The sequence below is a fragment of the Mytilus edulis genome, chromosome 14, assembly GCF_963676685.1.
Source record: "Mytilus edulis chromosome 14, xbMytEdul2.2, whole genome shotgun sequence".
Taxonomy (NCBI): domain Eukaryota; kingdom Metazoa; phylum Mollusca; class Bivalvia; order Mytilida; family Mytilidae; genus Mytilus; species Mytilus edulis.
In genome coordinates this window covers 37430401-37451581 of record NC_092357.1, presented here as the reverse complement: position 1 = coordinate 37451581, position 21181 = coordinate 37430401, and the positions used below count along the sequence as shown (strand labels likewise).

Sequence of the window (21181 nt, the reverse complement as noted above, 5' to 3'; positions counted from 1 at the left end):
ATTTTTAATTACTAACAAAGTCACAGTGCATGCGGATCAAGAACTTTTCATAAAGGGGCGAGGGGGGCGGGCGGGGGGGGGGGCGCTGACTGACCTAAAAGGGGCCAAGTCATGCTGCAATGGTTCCCTCTATAATCAACCAAATTTTTTCCCACAAAAGGGGGCTGGGACCCCCAGGCCCCCTGGATCCGCCTATGAAAGACGAAGTAAAAATGATGAAAAAGAGTCTAGGTCCATCTGTTTTAAAAATAACTCCTGGTTTTCTGGAAATCTTAAATAAGTTTAATGGAGCGCATTAATCCTCGATGGTGTTTATTGCAAACTCATGGACAGGTAAATTATGGCTCAAAATTGTCTAAATATAATTCTTTTTCACATGAAAATGATGAAGTGTCATTTAAGCAAATTTGTCAGCTAGATTAACAATAAACAATGACACTATTTTTCGAAAGGGAGGGCTTTTGAGTGGGTGAATCGGTGGACTGACACAGAGCATACTGAGCAGATAACACGATTGGTGTAAGTAAGTTAGAGTATTTTATTTAAAAACGACATATAATATATATATGTCCATGATAACAGAGTAATTTCGAAAAAAATATTAATTTCTGCAGAAGAGGATATCTGAGAAGTTGAGGTACGGTTGTAATTTCAGATAGAAGCCAATTATAAGACCCAGTGGCGGATCCAGAACTTTTCATAAGGGGAGTCGCTCCAGTCAAGCTTCAGTGATTCCCTATATAATAAACCATTTTTTTCCCTCAAAAAGAGAAGGGGGCTGGCTGGATCCGTCTATGAGACCTCAAAGTGGTGTCCAAGTATTCACGTTACCTACAATGATGAAATAAAAAATGCAAATACAAATTTATTTTCACTAGTATAAAAAGGGCTTCTCAATGGCAAGGACGTATAACTAACATACTAATATACGTCCTTGTCAATGGTGATAATGGGAGAACATTGAAACAGTGCACATGCATTTTCTTAGAATCAAAATATTGTAATAAGCATTGTTCATAAGTTTCATAACATTTAGTTGAGGCAAACAACTTAGTTAATAGGGAACAGAAACAAATATTTCAGCATTTTTTATGCTCCACCTACAATAGAACAGGGGCATTATGTTTTCTGGTCTGTGCGTCCGTCTGTTTGTCCGTCCGTCCGTCTGTCTGGGGCCCCTGCTTCAGGTTAAAGTTTTTGGTCGAGGTAGTTTTTGATGAAGTTGAAGCTCCAATCAACTTGAAACTTAGTACACATGTGCCCTATGATATGATCTTTCTAATTTTAATGCCAAATTAGAGTTTTGACCCCAATTTCACGGTTCACTGAAAATAGAAAATGATAGTGCAAATTTCAGGTGAAAGTTTTTGGTCAAGGTAGTTTTTGATGAATTTGAAGCTCCAATCAACTTGAAACTTAGTACACATATGATATGTGCCCTATGATATGATCTTTCTAATTTTAATGCCAAATTAGAGTTTTGACCCCAATTTCACGGTTCACTGAAAATAGAAAATGATAGTGCAAATTTCAGGTGAAAGTTTTTGGTCAAGGTAGTTTTTGATGAAGTTGAAGCTCCAATCAACTTGAAACTTAGTACACATGTGCCCTATGATATGATCTTTCTAATTTTATTGCCAAATTAGAGTTTTGACCCCAATTTCATGGTTCACTGAAAATAGAAAATGATAGTGCAAATTTCAGGTGAAAGTTTTTGGTCAAGGTAGTTTTTGATGAAGTTAAAGTCCAATCAACTTGAAACTTAGACTAGTACATATAAACTCTAGAACAGTAAAAATGATGCCACCAAAATTCAAACTCGATCAATCTTTTTTTCGTGGTAATAAACATTAATGTATATAAGTTTCATGTCATTTGGTTGAGGCAAACTAAACATGTAAAGTAAGAGAACAGAAACGAAAAATTGAGATTTTTTTTCATTTGTAACGGGGCATAATTCTTGATCGGTAAAAAGTGACGCCACCAAAATTCAAACTTGATCTTTCTTTTGTGATAATAAGCTTAAGCCAATAACAGTTGGTTAACATGGTTAAGGCAAACTCACTTTTTATTTTACAAATGGAAAATTGAAACTTATACACAATGCTAATTACCACAAAAATTGCTGAAATATTTGTTTCTGTTCTCTAACTAAAGTTTGCCTTAACCAAATGTTATGAAACTTACACAATGTTTATTGCCATAAAACTCAGATCAAATTTGGGTAGCCTCACAGTTACAGTTTCTGAGTTATGTCCCTTTATAACATTATGTGCAAGCGGGGGCATCATCTGTGTCCATTCCCCATTTATGTATTTTTAATCGAGCCAGAATACCACAAATTTCATTGTCATGATTGTGATATAACTTTCAATACAAATGGTAAATTTTTCATTCTTAACAGTTTTTAATATTATAAAAAAATTTGGAAGACACCCCCAGCTGGTCCAGGTATTTTGGGTCTATGAATACTGTTAATCATCATTGACAACTTTTGGCTTCAGAACATTTTGGATCCGTGATTGGGGTCAGGGTTTCTCCAAGTACATGTAGTAGATTTACCTGACGATATTGGGATATAGGTATTTAGTCGGATCCTAACATGTACTTGTGATTTGTTTTCAAACCGGTATTGATAAAAATAAACAAACAAATGTCAAAATGTTCAGGACTTAATTAAATCTGTATTTGGGTAAGATGATGCAAGCATACGATTTTAATTGCGTCTTACACTTTGAGAAGCAAATAATTTTTAACTACTTTATTAAAATATTGTGTAAAAACGTTAATTATGAGCTATGAATTTCAAGTGGTTCAAGCATTTTTTCTGAGGAATTTAAGTTTTAAAAAATTTCAAAGAAATATTTTTTACAGTGGGTTCTAGCTTTCATTAGTCTTCACTATCCTATAGATTAACAACTTTTGGTTATATTTATAATTTAGAATCTTCATTGAAGGTGGAGCACGAATGCAGAGTTAATTTATTACATTGATGTGCCATTTGTATGCAAGAGTGACATTCCAGTTTGTATTATGTGCCGATTCGAAAAAAAGTTATGCGATTATTGTCTCCCTTTAAGTAGTTGATATTATTTTGAAAAAAATGTATCAATTCAATATATTTTAGTTTTTGTTATTGGTGTATCAAAAACATTGATGTACGAATATAATTTCATAAATTTGAAACGTTTAAAATGATTACATACCAATATAAAGAACCGTTCATCATTTTTGTAAAAGACTATAAATGAAAGTCAAATTATTTATCTCCCCTTCATGATATATTGATTAGGAAATTAACCAGAGTTATCTAATATTAATCACTGAGAGGGACTAGCAAGCAATTTTTAATTGTAGCTTATTTATAACGTACGTTAAAACAATTTTCCACTATAAAATAATGTTACTTTATACAAATATAAGGACTTTGTTAGCTAAATCTACAAACTTTATGAGATACATGTATTATGAATTTTTATTACAATAGATTAATATGCTACTCCAAGCTTCTTGATTTGAAAAATGCCAGTGGCGGATCCAGGGGGGGGGGTTCCGGTGGTGCGCACCCCCCCTTTATTTTTGCCGATCAATGCATTTGTATCGGGACATATGTTTTGCACCCCCCCCCCCTTTGCCCTGGGTGCCCTGGGTTAGCTACCCCCCTTTCGAAAATTCCTGCATCCGCCCCTGAATGCATCATTGTTTTTTGACAATGAACCCAATGTGATCACTTTGAAGCCTCAAATGTACTTTTATGAAGAGATTAGTTTAACCTAGTAGTACATGTATAACTTTTGAAAAAGATCCATTCAAGAACCAGACTATTGCTATTTTGAAATTTTACAATGAAGTTCAAGGCCGTATTCTACCTTAACTGGGCCAACAGGAATCGTGCCTTGCTGCATCCTTTGGCATGTGGCAGGTGATTGATCGTGATGCTTCTGGCTTAAGGCATTGTTGGGCATATTGAGGATGTATAATTGACTTGGAAGTAATTATCTACTATAGTAACATATGATTATGAAATCAGTTTTCCACATGAGCAAAAAGGATATAATTATCATATATATTTAACTATTTGTTTGATGTTTCAAATTTTTGTTTTATATCATATTTTGAACATACGGTATATTGACTAAGTACATGAAGTAAATAATGCATTTAAAAAACATACTCTTCATGTTGTTCCTTAACAATGTTTAAGCATTGTTAACTGTGTTTTGATACATGTATTTCTAACAGATTTATTTAAAATTCAATATTCATTAAGCTTTTAAATAGCTTTTATAAAATCCATTTTATTTAATAGGATTTGATACTGTAAACAGGGAAATTTTCGCGGTAGTTTCGCGGTAAGAATTCAAACGCGAAAATATCAAGGAAAAACTCTTTTTCATTACATTTACTTTTACAAATTGTGACTTGGATGGAGAGTTGCCTCATTAGCACTCATACCACATCTTCTTATATCTACGTATTACTAAATGAATAGAATATCTATAGGACTACTGTATAATATTGATTTTATAAACGACACATATATAACTGAAATCATAACTGAATATCTCTTAATGAAAAGCTTTGTTAGAAGTCATGTCTTTAACTCAAAGCAGTTATCTCAAAAACACGGAAGCGAACATTATGGATATTGTTATGTAAACAACACTCATTACAATTATGTTAATGACACCTGTCAATCAGTATCACCTCGTTGATCTACTACAAAGATTAATAAGATCAAAAGATCGACCCTGACAGCATTTTATTTTAATTCATTCCTAATTAGGTCTACTTTTCTATTATTGTGTATGTGTTTTTACAAGCATTGAAACATGACAAACTTTTAATCTACTTAAACATTAATGAACCAAAAACAAAAGATTTCTAATTGATTTTATCACTTGATTTAAGATATATGTAAAGCTGTTCAGTTTCCAAATCATTTATGAAAATATTTATATAGGCCACTGGGAAATCTCGAATTCAAAACCGCGTGAATTTGGATTGTGTAAGTAAATCGCGAAATAAAGACGGCGCGAAAATTTCCTGGTTTACAGTAAGTCAACCAGCGTTTATTTCCAGCAAACCACTTTGTATGACAGTTAATATATATAGTAGTAATTTCTTATACTAGTCTATTTTGATATATTTTATTGTACCTACATTCTAAGTCTGTAAATTTTGTATTGATTGGATAAAGACAATTGTTCAAAGCAATTTATATATAATTATGCTAATTACAATGAATTATAAGTTCTATAAATCTCTCAACCATATCGTTATGTTTGTATCAAAATAAGCATTTTGTTTTTGTAGAGAATCTACTAGAGATAGGATTTTTTTTTATTACTGGCCTGGAAAACGAAAGAAACTTGCAATGCATATGATCAAATGTTAAGAGAGGAATGCCTTCAACATGTTCAACCGATAAACAGTATGATATCATGTATTCAAAGTTTTCAAGGAAAGATGGTTTGATACTTGTAGTAAGTATACTATTTTGTATGTTCTACTGTGTGTATATTTATTCTACATTGGCTTAAGTGGTATAGCATGCAATGGGGGAGTTGAGATCTCACAAAACATGCTTGACGCCCGCTGCAATTTTATAAGACCGCGATAAGGTTCAATACATCAAAAGGAAGGTTGGGAATTGTTTTTGGGGGTGACGGTCTCAACTGTTGAGAAATAGTGGCCCACTACAAGCATTTTTTTCTAGTTTTAGGACAATAATTGTGTAAGGGAATTTTGGTCGCTCTGAAATTGTATGAAAAGGTTCAATACCTCAAGTAGAAGGTTATGGTTTAGGGTTAAACCCCTGCGGTGGTATTAAGCTGTGCTTAGTGTAGCAGTTTATTGCTCCTGTCCCAGGTCAGGAGCCTCTGGCCTTTGTTAGTCTTGTATCATATATATTTTTTAATTTAGTTCATTTATAATAGCAACAAATGTGCTGTTCCTTTGCTTATTTGATGTTTAGTACTGTGTATAATACCGTTTTTTTTTTGGTCATATATGGTTACATCATATCCTGTGGTTTTCTATTATAATTATCTTTCAGTGCTTTTAAATAATTTATTAATTTATTAAATTATCACAATTAATTATACTATAACTTTTGAACAAAAATATGTCCTCTCTCATCGAAATCAATTGGGTCTTAATTACATCTATTTCACCCAAAATTATAAATTCATATGCTTCTTTACTTTAAGTTGTGTTTTGACAAATGTTTGATAAAGTGTTGTAAGTTCTACTATCAAACCCCATTCACAAAATGAATACAAATCCTTATGGTGTTAGCAATATCTTACATAAATGTCCCACATGACGACACCCATTTGACAAAACAATGGTCACATGGGCTTTAATTATGTGCAGATATCAAAATATCAAATATTTTTTGTCAAAAAAGTCAAACAAACCAACTGGCAATGATTAAAAAACTTACAGTAAAAGTATAACATTTAGATTACCGTATATTTTCGAATTTAAAGCGCATCGTTTTATAAGCCGCACGGCCGTTTTTTGGGGGGAAGATTGTTTTTGTCCTTACATAAAACGCACCTGAATATTAAGCGCACACTGAAGAAAACGTATATTTATTCTACTGACCTGATAGTGTCATGAATATTTTCTCCTTTTGTAACTCACACCGTAATTTGTTTCATTTCTATTTTCAGATTGGTGAGAAAGTTGAGAGTATTTTTGAATATATTTATTTGTGTCATATTAAAATAAAAAATCGTAATAAAATAATAAACTTTACTCATTGTTTTAATTATGCCAGTTTCGTTTGATGTTTTTTGTCAACAATGGCCATGTGTTGACAGCTTGGGTGTCCATTGAACCTTGTTGTTTTGATTAAAATTAGTATGGTATTGATTGCTTGTTTATTGTTTGAATTGGCATTAAGGATTTAAATTAATCTTAAAAATGTATGCATGAAAGGTCACCCAAGCCATAAAACTGCCATTGTTTACCTTGATTATGACCTACTTACCTGTACCCACGTGTGAAAACTGTTCACCCAAAAGTCAAGATTTTTTTTTAATTAAATCAATCTAAAGAATTTTATTGTTGTCTATAAAATAAAAGTTGAAGTTCTGAACGTAACAAACATTTTTCAATTTTAATTTGGATGAATACAACAAACAAAACAATTTACTTTTTGCAAGTCATTGTCTATTTTTAAATGAAAGTGTTATGAGCAATGACAAGGGGGATTAAAAGAAGACGGCAATAAATAAATGTTTTAACAGATTAAATTATAAAAATTAGTATTCTTTTTTTTTTAGTTAAACATCCAATAATATTTCGTAAAGATATTTCGTTTTGAAACACAATAAAACGACAAACAGTTACTCTTCAGTATTTTATCCTGTTTGGTACCTCTTCTCAAACACGATTATCTCTCTTTGTTTATGAAGCACTTTAAAGTGTCGATTTAAGCACATGCATCACCATCGTCATTTAAAGAAACTTGTAATATTGGCAAGACACACAATCACTTTCTTTATTATTTCATTAGAAAATTTTATATTAAAACACATTCAATCAACTAACAACTACATATTTATGATAAATACACAATTAATATCATGTATGGACACAGTTATCTTTCTTTGTTTACGAAATGAACACTAAACACATGGTTATCGACTTCCTGTAAACCAACAATGATTGAATGAAATAAAAACAAACGATTTAGTTAATATATTTATTTATTCATAACAAAATATGCAACATTAATAATTTATCAAGTCACTGCAAGCACTTGACAATCTGACTGTCTCCAGAAAACAAATCCAGATATTTTTTTCTTTCACCGTCGTCCTGAAAACAGAAAATAATACTTACATAACACGCACCCGAGTATAACACGCAGGGACAAAGACAGAGAAAAAAACCTGCGGCTTATTTAACGATTTATACGGTAGTTCATTAAGACAAAAAGAAAAAATGAAGACAATTCCTGAAATTGTTAGCTTTTTGAATAACATTACCGTACTAAGCTGAATTCAAATTTACTATCCCTTTCATTTACATAGAAAAGATTGATGCTTATCTGTTTAGTATATTTAATAAACTTCCAAGTATGGAGTAGTTAAACTTACAAAAAAAGACTTCTCCATCTCATCAGTTATCTATCGTTTTTATTTTCAGTGTGGGGTTAGCACCTGTTTCATCTTAACACATGTTGGAGAGTCTCTGTTTGGCAGCTCTGTCAAGGTTCCTATAGGAATTATTATAGCATGCACCTGCTGGATCATATCAAGTTGGGAAAGGTAATATTAATTATTTTGCATGATCAATTATTTGTCAATCACCTAATAGCTATATGATCAGCTAACAATTCTCTGATGTACATGTGAATTCTAAGTGTTTTGACAATATCTTTCTTCAATGAGGGGGTCAATAGAGTGTCCATTAATAACATATTAACAACACCTTGATTTTGGCAAAAACAGTTTAATAACAACAAATGCAAAAATGCTAATTACAGTTAACACAGTGTTGAAAACATTTAACAGTTTATATTTATCTCAGATAATAATTAACAACACCTTGAAAAAGTCCAAACGGGTTAACATAAAAAGGTATTACCCCCCCCCACCCCAACTTCCCTTCCCCTCTTCAAAAAGACATATACAAGAGCTTCTTTTACATGTATTTATTTATGTTCAAAGGGCATTTTAGTATACTAGTAATTAAACAAATGTGGTGCAAAAGAGAGTTGCATATCCAAGGTTGTTAACCGTAAGAAATTCGCCCTCAGAGAAATAACCTTTAATGGTTGACAATTCTGAATATTCACCCTTTCTATTATAGTGTTATACATGTAGAGATTTGATATAATAATCACAGTTTAACTTAGAAATAAGGACTTTTGAAAACTTGAGGGCAGCATTTTTGATATTCTATGATGAAAATGTATACTTGTATAAATTTTGCAGTACATGTAAGTAGCTATGACCAACCAAAAACGATGTGATGTGGTATGAGTGCCAATGAGACAACTCTCGATGCAAGTCACACAATTTGTAAGATTCGAAACTTGTAGGTCAAAGTACGGCCTTCAACACAGAACCTTGGCTCACACCTAACAGCAAGTTATATAGGGCCTCAAAAATGACAAGTGTAAAACTCTTTATACAAAAAAAACAAATTTGGGTTCAGTACAGAATTTCACAACTAGCACGATGACTATTTGAATTGTGAATTTCCCTTTTCCGGGTTGTAAATTATAGTATACTAATATAAATGTAGTAATATGTTGATGTACTATTTAATTCTAAATTTTACAGATATCATGGATATAATGCAACACAACAATTAAACAATGTGATTGACAGGGTTCATAGAGAAAATGAGTGTTTGAAATCAAAACTTGCAGAACAAGACGAGATGTTGGCACAGCATGAACTAAAACAACTTGAATCTAAAAAAAAATTGCGTGAGGAAAATCACAAAAGTAAACAAAAGTGTGAAAAAGTTGAAAGAGAAATGGAAAAATTTATCACAAGGTAAGGACACACAATCAAGTCCATTAAAGGTGTCCATAATACAACAGGGAGATAACTCTGTTAAAATCAGCTGGATATTTTAATCACATTCTATTGTTAAGGAAATATTAAGCTTCTCAATGATAAAAATAAGTGTTTGTCAAACTGCTATATATTCAATGAAATTTTTCCAACAAAGTATGTGGTTCAAGTATTTTGAAATTTTGATATTTTTTTCAAATGGTCAAAAAGTAAATATTTTGTCAAAATTTTATGAAAATTAAACGTCAGTCTGAGTAATTTTAGTCAAGGGGTTTGTTATCACCTGAATATACTCACAACTGAGAGGTTCTTTGATAGTGATCATATTCAATATATCTCAAAAAGAGAGGCAATTAAAAGATACCAAATGGATATTCAAACTCTTTAGGTCGAAAATAAACTGACTACGCCATGGCTACAAACGAAAAATATCAACAGACAAAAAAAGTACTCAAAAGTGACAAAACTCAACATAAAAAACTAAAGATGGGGCAAACAAACCCGACCAAGAGCTAGAGTTGACCTCATGTGCTAGGGTATGATATTCAGATCCTGTTCACATGTTGCACCCGTCTTGTTGCTCATGTTAGTACTTTATATAGATGTAAGATGTGGTATGAGTGTCAATGCAACAACTCTCCATCAAAGTCACAATTTGTTAAAGCAAACCATTATAGGTCAAAGAAAGGCCTTCAACAAAGAGCCTTGGCTCACACTGAACAGCAAGCTGTAAGGGGCCTCAAAAATGACCCAAATGTATTCAGAAAAAAATGGGATAACTCTAATGTTATCTTACAATTACTCCGAATACAAATCTTTGGTCTCCTCTATCATTCATTTGAAATACTCTAAATATCTTGAGTATGTGTAGAAATACTTTGATATGATATACTAGTACATCTACATAATACACAGGAACCTGCTATTCCATGTAAGACTGAACAGTACAATATAATCATGATGATATTGAAGTTTAATATTGATTGTTTGAAGTTACCTTTACCTAAATGACAACATAATTTATTCATGATCAGTAGTTAGAGAATAACTAATCCAAAATTTTGATTTAGAAAAAATTATATAACAAGTGACCACATTAATTGATATGGTCATTCTTTTCGTTATTTATAATTATTAATTCTTCTTATTCCATGCTGCCAATTTTAATTTCACTTTGATGTAATGATAAATGTCTTGACAACACCCATTGAATAGATGTACAACTTCAAAGGAGTGAAATTATCGAAATTTATTTCATATCTGAAATTATCGAAATTTATTTCACATCTGAAATTATTGAAATTTATTTCACATCTAAAATTATAAAAATTTATTTTCTGAGAATTAATGTAATTTCATTGCAGCCTAATATAATAATTAATTTTCCCAAGAAGCGAGTAATGTCCTTATATTTTAAAATGTCATGTATTGCAAAAGGAAAACTTAACATACAATACAATTTATATTCATCAGGAGTAATTTAGAGATGGAAAATATCAAAACAGCTCTGGTCAGTCAACACGAGTTGGAAAGTCAAATGTATAAGGATAGATGTATTAGTCTAACAGAACATTTAAGGACAGCTATGACGGAGGGGTATGCATTAGAAACTCAGTTACAATCAGCTAGGATAGATATTCAGCAAAAACATGAAGCATTTGAGCAGTATAAAAAGTCATCAAAGAAAAGATTAGACGCAATGAAAACTCAGTTACAAATAGCTTGGATAAATTTTCAGAAAGAACGTGAAGAATATGAAGAGAATAAAATGTCCTCGCAGAAAAGATATGACACTATGGTAACTAAGTTACAAACAGCAAAGATAGAATTTCAGAAACAATGTGAAAAATATGATGAGTATGGTACGTCATCCAAGAGAAAAATTTACACTTTGGAAACTCAATTAACAACAGCTGGGATAGAATTTCAGAAAGAACATGAAGAATATGAAGAGTATAAAAAGTCATCCAGGAAAAGATTTGACTCAATGGAAACTCAATTACAAAAAATCGGGATAGATATGCAGAAAAACCGTGAAACATATGAAGAGTATGAAAAGTCATGCAAGAAAAGAATTTACACATTGGACATGGAAAAAAACAATTACAAAGAGTTGCTTCAGAAACTAAGAGAAATTGCAAATAAGTAAGTTACCGGTAATTAAGATGATGAAATAACTGTGGATGCTTAAATTCAGTGGGTACCAAGTTTTGTGGATTTAGGGAATGACCATTTAACCCCAAAGGGTGGTGGTGGAGTTGTGTTTTCCCCCTCCAATTTGATAAAGAAGAAAAAATTGTGCTCAAGTAGATGACAAAAAAATCTGAATCCAGATTTTCATCATACCTTATAGTATAACAAAGATTATAATCAGACAAGCTGAAGTTGCATTTTTGTCTTGTGCAATCAATAGTTTTCCATGATAACAATCAAAATGACAGCAAGCTTCTTTAGTATCATATGTTTGATTCTTTAAACTTAAAATTGTTGGTGTTAAATGCCACTTTCAGTAATATTGGCAATAAAGTGCACGTGGGGGTCAGGTTTTTTTTTTGCAGAGGAAACCTCATTGAGATTGCCTAAAAATTTCAGAAAACCACAAGGAGAACTGACATAATCCTATATATATAAGAAGATGTGGGATGAGTGCCAATGAGAAAACTTTCCATTCAAACTATAAATGATGTCATTGTTAAAGTCATCTTTAAAAATTAGAGTTATCTCCCATTGCCCAGGATTTTAGTTGAATCTGAACCAAAGCTGGTCCGAGACCACAATTGTCGTCCCTTGATTTTCGTTGTTCACAAATATAGTCCCTAGTGTTGACAGTGGGTTACTTGCCATTAATTTTTATACCCCTTCCAAATTTATTTCTCCATGTTTAATGCCTCAAATTGCAAGTAGGGGGGTGAAATTACACTGTAAAAAAATTTGGGTCCAGAATTTTAAAGGAAAGTAGTGATTTGGTCCAGCTAAAAAAGGTTGAAAATTAGCACTTCGGAAGCTGTCAAAAGATTTCAAGTACCCTAAACATAAAATTGTCCATATTTTGAGTTAGAGACGATGAAGTTTTCTATAATTTTGATATAATTTGTCCCAAAAGTAGTACAACACACTGTAAAAGTTTCTTTGAGAAAGCGCAGGTGGGATTTTTTTTATTTTCATTTATGTTCTAAAAGAAATGCACTACGAAATAATTGTGTTCTCGGACCTAAGATTATGGAATATTTAAGTTTACTTCCCACTGATAAATTAAAGCCATTTTTACCCTTCAGTACTTACAAGCACTTAATTAGATTAAAATTTATTGATGATATTGTTGTAATTGCAGATATAAAGACTCACAAAGAATTCTTCAAACATGCTTAGTAGAATTAGAAAAGACGAATATTGAGAATAATTCGTTGAAGTTAGAGAACAAAAATCTAAATAAGAGAGTTGTAGAATTGAAGAAGGTTGGTATATTGTACTAGTAAATTTGTCAACTAAATGAGGGAAGCACTTATGACAGGACAATTGCCCAGATAGTGACAGGACGGTTGACCGGATGAGTCATTACTTTTTTGTTTTTCTGTAGATTTTTTTAATGTTTGTAGACCTGAATGATATTAACATATATACTTTATGAAAATCAAACAAAAGAAATGAAACAAAATAATTTTGAACAAAGAAAGTTAAGTGGACGGTATTCACACTTGCTGATATACGCTACATAAATTCAACTAGATGAGAACAAGTGATAATATGTCTTTTGTTTTCCAACTAAATGACACAATTTCTCATTGATGTGAATTTTTTTGGAGAAAAAGAAACATCTTGAACATCAACTAATGAATATATTGAAATTAGGATCCATAATTCTAAATACATAGGTTCATACTGCAGTAAATCAAAAAAATACACAGGTTCATATTGCAGAGAAAAAACTTGTAAGCGTAGTTATCTAATTTGTTTATCCACTGTGTAGTAGTGAGTTCAAACCAACCATGTGTCAGGTGTGCTTGACTCCAATATTTATTGACTTAAATTTGATAGTCAGTTTTCTTGTCTGAGGTCTGTGTTAAAATTCTTGAAGGACACTCTGGAATCTTCTACTTATATTGATAAATGACTTAACGCCAAGTTATAGCCAATATTACTGAAATGTTAAACACCAAAAATCAATTAACATGATTAATCAACCAAAACAGAATATGCAAAACTGTCCAAGAACAAATTAAATTTTGTTAAAAACATTTTCTTCATTCAATATGCGGCTTTTTTTAATTTTAGAAACCTGAGCTTCCAACGTGTAGTATATGTATGGAAAGAGAACGTAATACTTATATTGACCCATGCGGTCACACATTTTGTATGGTGTGTGCCACAGAAGTAATGTGTCGCAATAGACAATGTCCAGTGTGTCGAATATACATGTCTAAAACCGGACAACTTTATCTCAATTGAAAAAGGAGAAGGTATGTTGAGGGGTAAAAAGTACGCGCGTTATTCAGTGTGCACCACATTTTTTATGTTATTTCAAATAGACTGACAAAAATAACAGTTATTTCTAATAATTTAATTTTAAATTCCATCATGAAAAAACTTTGATGATGTCATGGTCACATGACTAAAATTGTGTCTATGATATGATAAACAAAACGTCGTCATCCAATCAGAAGATGTGTTTCATCCAAAATTAAATTATTGAAATATATTTCAGTAGTAAAATTTATAACCATGTAGTTTCAAAGTTGCTTAGTACTATGTAAGCTTTTCTCTTAACTCTGTAAAATATAGGTTATACTTCTGTAAATATTGACAAAGCAATTTGCCATATAGGATCTTCTTTTATGGCTAAAACTGGCCACTTTTATTATGAAGTTTCCTAAAAAAAAATATATTTGGATTTTATAACTTATACAAAAGTTCTGCACTACTATCCCTGGACTTTGGGTCTTCCCCAGAGTTCAATTTGGCCGCACATGTGTTTTAATACTGGGAACATTTACAAGATGAAGCATACACACCTATCTCCTGCAAAATCAATAGTTTTTCTAAGAAATTTTCATAAACATGTACATGTGGAAAATGCAAGATGTCAAAAATATCAAACTTGAAGAAAAATTCAGAATGGAAAGTCGTCTAATCAAATGCCAAAATAACTTTTCATATTCCTGACTTCATACAGGCATTTCCCATAGGCAGATCCAGGGGAGGGTGCCCTCCTTTTGTGAGAAAAATTTGGTTGATTATATAGGGAATCACTGAAGCGTTCCTGCAGCAGACCCCCCTTATGTCTGTCAGTGGGCTCCCCCTTATTAAAAGTTCTTGGTCTGCCACTGTTTCCTTATGTAGAAAAAGTGAGTTCCCTCATTTTCTTGATTATATAGAGAGAAATGGTATAGTGGTGAAGCATTTACTTCCAAAAATTCTGAATAGAAATTTTCACTGTCATATCTCATTTTTATACGACCGCAAAATTTGAAAAAATTTTCGTCGTATATTGCTATCACGTTGGCGTCGGCGTCGTCGTCGTCGTCGTCGTCGTCGTCCGGCGTCCGAATACTTTTAGTTTTCGCACTCTAACTTTAGTAAAAGTGAATGGAAATCTATGAAATTTTAACACAAGGTTTATGACCACAAAAGGAAGGTTGGTATTGATTTTGGGAGTTTTGGTCCCAACATTTTAGGAATTAGGGGCCAAAAAGGGCCCAAATAAGCATTTTCTTGGTTTTCGCACTATAACTTTAGTTTAAGTGAATAGAAATCTATGAAATTTTGACACAAGGTTTATGACCACAAAAGGAAGGTTGGGATTGATTTTGGGGGTTTTGGTTCCAACAGTTTAGGAATTAAGGGCCAAAAAAGGGCCCAAATAAGCATTATTTTGGTTTTTGCACCATAACTTTAGTATAAGTAAATAGAAATCTATGAAATTTAAACACAAGGTTTATGACCATAAAAGGAAGGTTGGGTTTGATTTTAGGAGTTTTGGTCCTAACAGTTTGGGAATAAGGGGCCCAAAGGGTCCAAAATTGAACTTTGTGTGATTTCATCAAAAATTGAATAATTGGGGTTCTTTGGTATGCCGAATCTAACTATGTATGTAGATTCTTAATTTTTGGTCCCGTTTTCAAATTGGTCTACATTAAGGTCCAAAGGGTCCAAAATTAAACTTAATTTGATTTTAACAAAAATTGAATCCTTGGGGTTCTTTGATATGCTGAATTTAAAAATGTACTTAGATTTTTAATTATTGGCCTAGTTTTCAAGTTGGTCCAAATGGGGGTCCAAAATTAAACTTTGTTTGATCTCTTCAAAAATTGAATAAATGGGTTCTTTGATATGCCAAATCTAACTGTGTATGTAGATTCTTAATTTTTGGTCCAGTTTTCAAATTGGTCTACATTAAGGTCCAAAGGGTCCAAATTAAACTAAGTTTGATTTTAACAAAAATTAAATTCTTGGACTTATTTGATATGCTTTATCTAAATATGTACTTTGATTTTTGATTATGGGCCCAGTTTTCAAGTTGGTCCAAATCAGGATTCCATGTCAAGTATTGTGCAATAGCAAGACATTTTCAATTGCACAGTATTGCACAATAGCAAGAAATATCTAATTGCACAATATTGTGCAATAGCAATTAATTTTCAATTGGAGTTATCTTTCTTTGTATAGAATAGTAGTTGATAATATATGTTGGAAATTTGCCAGACATGACTATGATGTCATTTTCTATTTTTATTTGCCAATAACTTTATGTAAATAACTTCATTGGAAATTTGCCAATATAAAATGTTGCTGATGAAGCTTTTTTTCCTTATCTTATCTAAAATGTTTTAGATAATGTATGTTGGAAATTTGCCAGACATGACTATGATGTCATTTTCTATTTTTATTTGCCAATAACTTTATGTAAATAACTTCATTGGAAATTTGCCAATATAAAATGTTGCTGATGAAGGTTTTTTTATTGTTTTATACAATAAACAATGTATATTCACTTTTACTACCAACCAATCTTTACCATTCAGTGATAACAAGCACTTTATTTTACATTTTAATATTTTATGATGTATTTAAAAGAGTAGTTATTGTTGCAAACTCCATTAGAAATTTGAATTGATATCAGTTTTGGAAAAAGGGAAACGGGGATGTGAAAAAAGGGGGGGGGGGTTAAATTTTTCTCATTTCAGATTTCATAAATAAAAAGAAAATTTCTTCAAACATTTTTTTGAGAGGATTATTATTCAACAGCATAGTCAATTGCTCAAAGGCAAAAAAAAACTTTTAAGTTCATTAGACCACATTCATTCTGTGTCAGAAACAAATGCTGTGTCAACTATTTAATTTTAGATTTAAATAAGAAGAAATCTTTAATTGATTTGTAAAATCTTGACATTTGTTTTGTGTAAAAAAACCCATGTAATGTCAAAAATTTGATCACAATCCAAATTCAGAGCTGTATCACGCTTGAATGTTTTGTCCATACTTGCCCCAACTGTTCAGGGTTCGACCTCTGCGGTCGTATAAAGCTGCGCCCTGCGGAGCACCTGGTTAAGAATTCTACTTAGCTAGCATTATAAAATAATTCAACGATATACTTCTGTTATTTTACTTACTCTTTTAAATTGACAATGTTAATATAATTCATTGAAACAGAATTATTTTTTTTGCACACAATAGGCTAAACCTTAATAGGTCTGGAGTTATGTCCCCTGGAAATTGTATGGAAAATTACCTTGTTAGTAATGTCATTACTACATTGCTTGAACTTTTTACCAAAAAGTTTAAAAGAACCAAAATATTTTAATGCCCAGCCGTTGGGGAGGGAGCATTAAGGTTTACCCTTATCCGTCCATAGGTATCCCGAAATTCACTCACAGGTTCCCGTTCTATAACTTTAGTTTTTCCTCAACCAAACGGTATGAAACTTATGCACAATGCTTTATTACAGTTCCCTCGTTATGTCCCTGTATGAAATTATTTTCAAGTGGGGCATTATCTGTTTTTTCAGTAATTGCCCTTACCTTATAAAATATATGGAACTGTGGGAGAAATTTGAAGCTTTTCAGACTATTTTTTAATATTATATCTTGAAGTGAAAAACATGGTTTTAAATTTACATTTCAAATTTGATTTTTTTTAAATTTATTTACAGGGCCAAACTTCCTCCTGATGTTTATTTTCTTCATTGTGATAAGTACTATCAAGATGATAAAAACATTGAATGCACTAAGTACAAATGAGTGAAGATGACCACAGTTTGAACAGAAAAAGATATAAGCACTATATTCTTAGTAGTCTTATAGTCTTTATGTATTTGGATGTCAAAGTCATTCCAAAGCAGGATTTTCGAGGGCAGACATATTCAAGTTATCTACAAGACAAATTGATATTTTTAAGATTGACTGTTTTGAATAGAACAGATCCAGTTCAGAGGCGGAATCAGGGTATTTAAAAGAGGAGCATAATTGCAGAAAAAACAGAATATATAAGACAATTGTCATCAGGATGCAAAAATGCAAAGAAAATGATCAGAGAGAGGCATACGACGCCCTTTTCACCGACTGGGACCTCTACACCGCCCCCAACTCGACCACTAAAGTTTGAATGAGAAAGAACTACAATTATAGTCTGCTTATTGGGATATCACCATCATTCAAAATGTTTGGTTGCTGTCTGTGAAAGATTAGAAAGCTGATTTCCTAAAATTGAGATACGATATATCTCTGTTATATTAACTTATCAAATTTATACCAAATTCATAGGACATGATTTTCAGAAATATTTATTAAAAGTCAAATTATTTTATTTCAAGTCTACCCAACATTAGGTTTATTCTATTCTTATTCCTGTAATGGCTTACATCCTTATCATTTGAACTAAGGGATAGTTGTCCCATTGGCAATCAAACTACACCTCTTTACGTTCAAGTTAAGTTGCTTTCAAGATTTCCATAAAGTCTGTTTAATTGTTCATTTCTATGTAGAACCATTCCAGCATTTGAACTAAGAGATAGTTGTCCCATTGGCAATCACACCACACCGCTTTACCTTTGGTAAACCTGCTTGTCAAATTTTTATAAAATCTGTTTAATTAAGTATTTCTATGTAGAACCATTCCAGCAGCACCTGAATATAGATTATATCCCGGAGTTGGTACAGTTTTCCTTGATCTACATCTGCTTCTTCCAAGGAAGCTATTAAACCACATACCGGTATCAAGAGGTGAAGTAGAAATCATCCCTTTGAGAATTTAACCGACCAGTTGGTTATTGAATATCTGTTTCACAGTTGACTAAGGATATATAGATGTAAGAAGATGTGGTATGAGTGCCAAAGAAACAACTCTCCATCTAAGTCACAATTTATAAAAGTAAACCATCAAAGGGTAAAGTACGGTCTTCAACACGGAGCCTTGGCTCACACCGAACAGCAAGCTATAAAGTGCCCCAAAAATGACAAGTGTAAAACCATTCAAAGGGGAAAAACAACGCTATAATCTTATAAGAAAAGAGAAACGAGAAACACTTATGAACCACACCAACAAACAACAACTACTGAACATCAGAATTCTGACATAGGACAGGTGCAAACGTTTTAATAGGTACCAACCTTCACCCTTATCTGAAACATTAGTGCTACATCACAACATAGAAAATACACACTATAAAATATCAATTGAAACGGCTTAACACAATCAAAAGAAATGTTCCTATTGTCTTATCCATAATCACTTTTCTCCTCGAATGTGAACTTATCATTGAGTTTGTACTTGCCATATGATTAGCAACAGGAAAGTTCCTTATGTCAATGATTTGTATCGTGAGACTATACAAATCCTTGCAAATGTGGAGCAAGATCAGTTTATAATTCCAAAATGCCCCTTTCCTGATTTTTTGAATAATCTAAACTTTTGGGTTTTCTAAGTTGTGTTTTGTAAACAGTTGTTTGTTTTAAGGGTTATATAAATTGTTACATCTGATATTGATAGATTTTTCGTTTATTACCATAACATTGTCACTTTTTCTGTTTGTTTCTTCTTACCACGTCTACTAAAATTACTCGTTGATTTACAATTTAATACTGGAACCTTATATAATACTATGAAAGAATCTGAGCTATATGTTATATTTGTTTCCACAAGTTAAAACAAGTGAATGTCGTAAAAAATATGTCTTATGCTGTCATTATCCCAGTTTAACCATGTGTTCGTCTGTACGTACCATTTTAGGTTTGAGTTTTTGGTTAAAGCAATTTTCCATTAAAAAAAGTTGTTTTTTTTGTAATCTAATCAGCTTGAATCTTCCTCTAGGTATGTTCATTAAGATTTGAACTTTTTAATGATCTGCTATATGTATAATCACACTTCTATGTCAGTGAACCCTGTAAACAGTAATTATAATAATAATTCTTGATGTTGATTCCTTATTGTTAACATTTGTTTATTGGACGATTATGTTTATAGCACAATAGGATCCAAAAGGAAACTTGTGAAAATGTATAAAATATGAACAAGGTAACAACACCAAAAGTTACAACAAAACACAAGGACAAAACAAAAGGGACTCGCTTTTAGTACTTAAACCACCATGGTCCTCTTGATTTTTCTAGTCTGACACGACAAGATTGACATCTAAAGTTTTACCTTAAAATTCCCTTCGGCTTGTACTCCTCATTTGGTTTTCATATAAACCAAATTTTCTCAAGCTCTTAAACATTTTTTTTTGTCTGTAGGGTACAATTTACAAATACTTCATTGAACTTTAATGATTCATCGTGTCAATAAATAGAGGTCACAAAATACACTATATTTTTGTCGAGCCTGCGACTTTTGTCGCAGAAAGCTAGACATATGGATAGTGATCTGACGGCAGCAGCGCTGTTAGCTAACTTCTTAAAAGCTTTATATTTTAGAAGGTGGAAGACCTGGATGCTTCATATTTTGTATATAGATGCCTCATGTTACGAAGTTTTTGTCAGTCACATGTCCAATGTCCTTGTCCTCATTTTCATGGTTCAGTGACTACTTGAAAAAAAAGTTAAGATTTTTTGTAATGTAAAATTCTCTCTTATTACTATATTTGGTATGTGCGTACCTTGCAAGGTCTTCTTGTCCGTCAGACAGTTTTCACTTGACCTTGACCTCATTTCATGGATCAGTGAACAAGGTTTAGTTTTGGTGGTCAAGTCCATATCTCAGATACTAGAAGCAATAGGTCTAGTATATTTGGTGTATGGAAGGACTGTAAGGTGTACGTGTCCAACTGGCAGGTGTCATCTGACCTTGACCTCATTTTCATGGTTCTATGGTTATAGTTAAGTTTTTGTGTTTTGGTCACCACGTGACAATTTGTATCGGAGATGCCGTCAAAATGACGATAAGTCGAGAAGTGATAGTGGGATTTTGACTTTGATTTTAATCACTTATCTAGAAGAATTGAACAATAATTTTAACAAATCTATGATTATTTATATCAAATAAACATAATATAAAATTTTCATTTTTTTGCGAAGTTTCCCTTTAAACTGTATGCAATAGGTCTTCTATATTTGGTGTATGGAATGATTGTAAGGTGTACATGTCTAGCTCGCAGGTGTCATCTGACCTTGACCTTGGTCTCATTTTCATGGTTCTGTGGTCCAAGT

At 32.2% G+C, this 21181-nt stretch overlaps 1 protein-coding gene across 1 annotated transcript; it reads left to right on the top strand.

Annotated features, from left to right (window-relative positions):
• The first annotated feature begins 465 nt into the window (after nt 1-465).
• On the top strand, nt 466-18349 carry LOC139502555 (uncharacterized). Its single transcript, XM_071292054.1, has 8 exons — nt 466-519; nt 5329-5486; nt 8164-8285; nt 9306-9524; nt 11019-11690; nt 12877-13000; nt 13818-14002; nt 17692-18349. The coding sequence occupies exons 2-7, from the start codon at nt 5406-5408 to the stop codon at nt 13989-13991; spliced, it is 1392 nt and encodes a 463-aa protein (XP_071148155.1). The 5' UTR covers nt 466-519; nt 5329-5405; the 3' UTR covers nt 13992-14002; nt 17692-18349.
• Nucleotides 18350-21181: the final 2832 nt, after the last annotated feature.

What these genes read in the sequence shown, in the direction of transcription:
- LOC139502555 (XM_071292054.1), top strand. Translation starts at nt 5,406, where the DNA reads ATGCCTTCAACATGTTCAACCGATAAACAGTATGATATCATGTATTCA. An exon ending in CTAAGAGAAATTGCAAATAA is followed by an intron (nt 11,691 to 12,876) that starts GTAAGTTACCGG and finishes TTGTAATTGCAG; the next exon opens with ATATAAAGACTCACAAAGAA. An exon ending in GAGTTGTAGAATTGAAGAAG is followed by an intron (nt 13,001 to 13,817) that starts GTTGGTATATTG and finishes TTTTAATTTTAG; the next exon opens with AAACCTGAGCTTCCAACGTG.